The sequence below is a fragment of the Setaria italica genome, chromosome VIII (genome assembly GCF_000263155.2).
Source record: "Setaria italica strain Yugu1 chromosome VIII, Setaria_italica_v2.0, whole genome shotgun sequence".
NCBI lineage: Eukaryota > Viridiplantae > Streptophyta > Magnoliopsida > Poales > Poaceae > Setaria > Setaria italica.
Window position 1 is genome coordinate 13,818,898 of NC_028457.1, and position 3,649 is coordinate 13,822,546.

Consider the following 3,649-nt stretch of genomic DNA (forward strand, 5'->3'; position numbering starts at 1 on the left):
ACACGATTTGCAACTTTTGCCGAGAGAATTTAAGCAGGTGGCCGACGGTGCCGTAGTATTATAATCTATACTAGTCTTTAAATGTTGGTCGGTGATTCTCAGTCCCAAATTCACTGTTACTCTCAGCAAAGTGTTGAATTATACTGTAACACTGTCAGCCATTACACAAAAGAATAATAAACAAATCAATCCCCCCGTCGCCACCTGTGAAGCGCTCGGCCATGGCTGCAAATCCTGTAGTGAATCGACATTTGCGTTTGGCAGCGCTCCCTCCGCTCCGCGCCAGATTCTGCGGAGCGCTGCCAAACGGGAAAACCGGCGTCAGCTCCTCCATAAAATCGGGGCGAATCAATTCGCCCATTCGCCCGATTTCACATCTACTGAGAAGCGGAAAAAACCTGCTCCCCACCGATTCCCTTCGTCTTTCTTCCTCCATCGTCGTGTCGAGCCCGCCGCCGCTCGTCTATCTCTGCTCGGGCGCCGATCCCCTCCCGCCGGTCGTTCTCCCCTCCCGCTGCTCGTCTCCGCCCATGTACCGGCCGCTGGTCCCCTCTTACCGCTCGTCTCTGCCCGCGCCATCTCTCCAGCGCGCCGAGCTCCGCCCATGCCGCCTCCCTACGCCATCTTCCCTTGCCCTCTCCGCCGCCTACTCGTCGCCAATCTTTGCCGGCGCCACCCCTCCTCGACGCTGCCTGCCCCTCTCTCTGGTTCCACTCGCCGCGTCTTACCTCCCTCACCGAAGCTCGATTCGCCGGCGCCGGCCTCGATTCATGGAAAGGAGAGCTCGATTGGTGAGCGGACGGGCTCAATTGACGAGAGGAGAACTCGATTCGCCGGTGGCTGAGCTCGAATCACCGGCGGCCGTCGTCGCCCGGAACTGGAGCTTCCGCAGAGCTCTGCCAAACGCATTTTTTGGGGAGCGGGAGTGGCTGGGAGTAGAAGCAGCGTGAAGCGAGGAGCGGAGCTGGTTTGGAAAACGCACCCTTAAGCCCCTGTTTGGCATGACTCCAACTCTGGGTGGAGCTGCTCCACTCCAGAACTCCAGGTGGAGCCAGCTCTGGGTGGAGTTGGAGCTGTCTGGTGAGGGTGTCCCTAGCTCCAGAAAAGAGGAGTTTGAGGGTAGATTGCCTTTCTTGCCCCTGGTTCGACTTGAACTACTTATCACAAATATAAAATGAAACTACATGCATTGAAGTCCAAAATAATAATAAAAATTACATGTTCCAAAAATTTAAAATTTCAAAATAAATTCATAGTTCCAAAATAAGGTCGTTACAATAATCATTGCACTAATTCCATGCTAGGGCAATTGATGTAGCCATACTATCACGAAAGGTGTCCATAGTCACAAAGCTTGATTCCGAAGTTGATCCATCGGAGGCATGTTGAGACACAGCATACTTGTTGTATCTTTTCGGAATAGTAGGCATGTAGGTAGGATCTCTATCAAAATTAGCAAAGTCCACATCAATGCCAGCATGTTCACGTATGAAATTGTGTAGAACCATAGTAGCAGCAACAATCTTCTTTTGTGTGACCATTGAATAACCGGGCATCTTGTAAAGGATTTGCCATTTCATTTTTAACACTCCAAATGACCGCTCAATAACATTACAAACAGATGAGTGTATACGGTTGAACTTCTCTTTTGGAGTATTTGGTTCCATACCTCGATGCCACTCGGGTAAGTGGTACCTTTCACCCTTGTATAGAGCCAAATACCCCAGACGATTAGGATAGCCCGCATCTACAACATAGTACTTGCCTACACATATGTAAAATAAAATAAGTTTGTGCATACAAATATGAAAAGGAACATAAGGAAAAATATTTACCTTGAGGAGGATGTGGGAAGACATTTACATCTGCTTCCAATGCATGGTACAATACACTAGTGTCATGCAAAGAACCCGGTTGACCCGTAGCCACATAGGTGAAGCGCATATCAAAATCACAAACAGCAAGCACATTTTGAGTTGCAATTCTAGTCTTACCAATATATCTCACTTGTTCTTCCGGTGATCAATACACACGAATATGGGTTCCATCAAGTGCACCAATGCAATCCTTAAAGTGTGGGTATGCTCTCTTGTCATTCCTAATCCTCTTGTGCACATTGCGAAAATTAGGATCTGTTGGTCTCAAGAAATCTTGTGCCATGGCAACCACACAATTTAGAACTTCATGAAATTTTCTACTAATGGTTTCACCTGAGTGTTTGAACTTATTCTGTCCTCTTCTATTTGACTCACACCCACCACATGTGAATAGGAAAATGGCCAACATTTCAAGAGTATTCATGTGCTTCGATGGTTTTAATCCGTACCTCTCAACCAACACATCATGAAGATCCTGAAAAATAACCTCATTCATCCGAAGCATTCGATGGCACTCCCCTGGAGTGTTTACCGTCTCCATCAGCCATCCCATTCCACTCTGTTGTGAAAACATAAATCTCGGTGGTGCCTTATCCATATATGAGTCATGATAACTTTGTGCTAGCTTACCACAGCTCTCAACCATTTTAAAAAAATATTCACCATCAAAATCACTAGATTCATCAGACTCACTTGAAGACATCTATGAACATTGACATAAATGAAATGTAAGATACAACTGTCATACATAAATAAAATGCAATAAAATAAAATGTACCACACATGCGACAAAAATAAAATAGTAGCATACACAAATGACATCACTCTCACTAAGCCAATTTCTATTTTTCATATTTATCATTGTACTTCCTCCTAAGCCAATTGAACCTAATCTCATTAGTAGGCAAGGTCATGAACATCTCCCTTTGCTCCTTCTTCACAAACAGTTCAGACGCCATGTAATGTTCATTGCTATCATAGCCGGCCCCACAAGCAATCACAACCTCCATCACTTCCTCAATAGAATATTTTCCATGTCTCTTCGAAACATATTCATTAGCTGAACTTGCCATACTTGTTACTGCTTCTTGAATTAGGAATGCATTTCCAGACTTCGCTTTTTTACCACTCCTGTCAACAGGCCTTGCCAGTCTCTTGCCACTGGCAGGTGAAGGAGAAATACCAATATCCTCATCTTGTGTTTCAGGAATGAAATCATCACCTTCTGGCTCAAAATTGGTTGCCTCATCTTGTGTCACATCAACATTTTCGGTTGCTTCAACATTCACAACATGAGGAGACCAATGATCAATACCAATAGTAGTAATGTCAGCAAAACACTTGGCTAATTCATCTTCATTCTCAAGGCCCTTCTTTTTGAACTTGCCACAACCCAGAATGTCCAGAAATAAGCACATAATAATAATATTATTATAAGTATTATCAACAGGTTTGACATATGCAAAAAAATATAGCAAAATTTTTTAACCAACTTACAGCTCTAGCTTTTTTCCACCATTCATCATCCATAGCAATAGTCTTCTTTATAGGATTCCAACCAGTCCCTGTTTGCCTTAGCATTAGTTTCTTCCATGCTTTGAAATCTTCCTTCAACTTGTCCCATTTGTTCTTGATCTGACCCTTGGTAGCCACAATTCCAGTCCTTTCCTTGAACCCCTTCTCAACCTCAGCATAACCAAGTGCATTCAAGTGTGTGTTGGGCCGATTTCCTTTTTCAACTTGTTCGGCAACAACACACACAGCACTCGAGT

General features: G+C 44.5%; 1 protein-coding gene across 1 annotated transcript; it reads right to left on the reverse strand.

Annotated features, from left to right (window-relative positions):
* Nucleotides 1-2,698: 2,698 nt before the first annotated feature.
* On the reverse strand, nucleotides 2,699-3,295 carry LOC105914932. Its single transcript, XM_012848160.2, has one exon. It carries the CDS (start codon nucleotides 3,293-3,295, stop codon nucleotides 2,720-2,722), a length of 576 nt encoding a protein of 191 aa, XP_012703614.2. The 3' UTR covers nucleotides 2,699-2,719.
* Nucleotides 3,296-3,649: the final 354 nt, after the last annotated feature.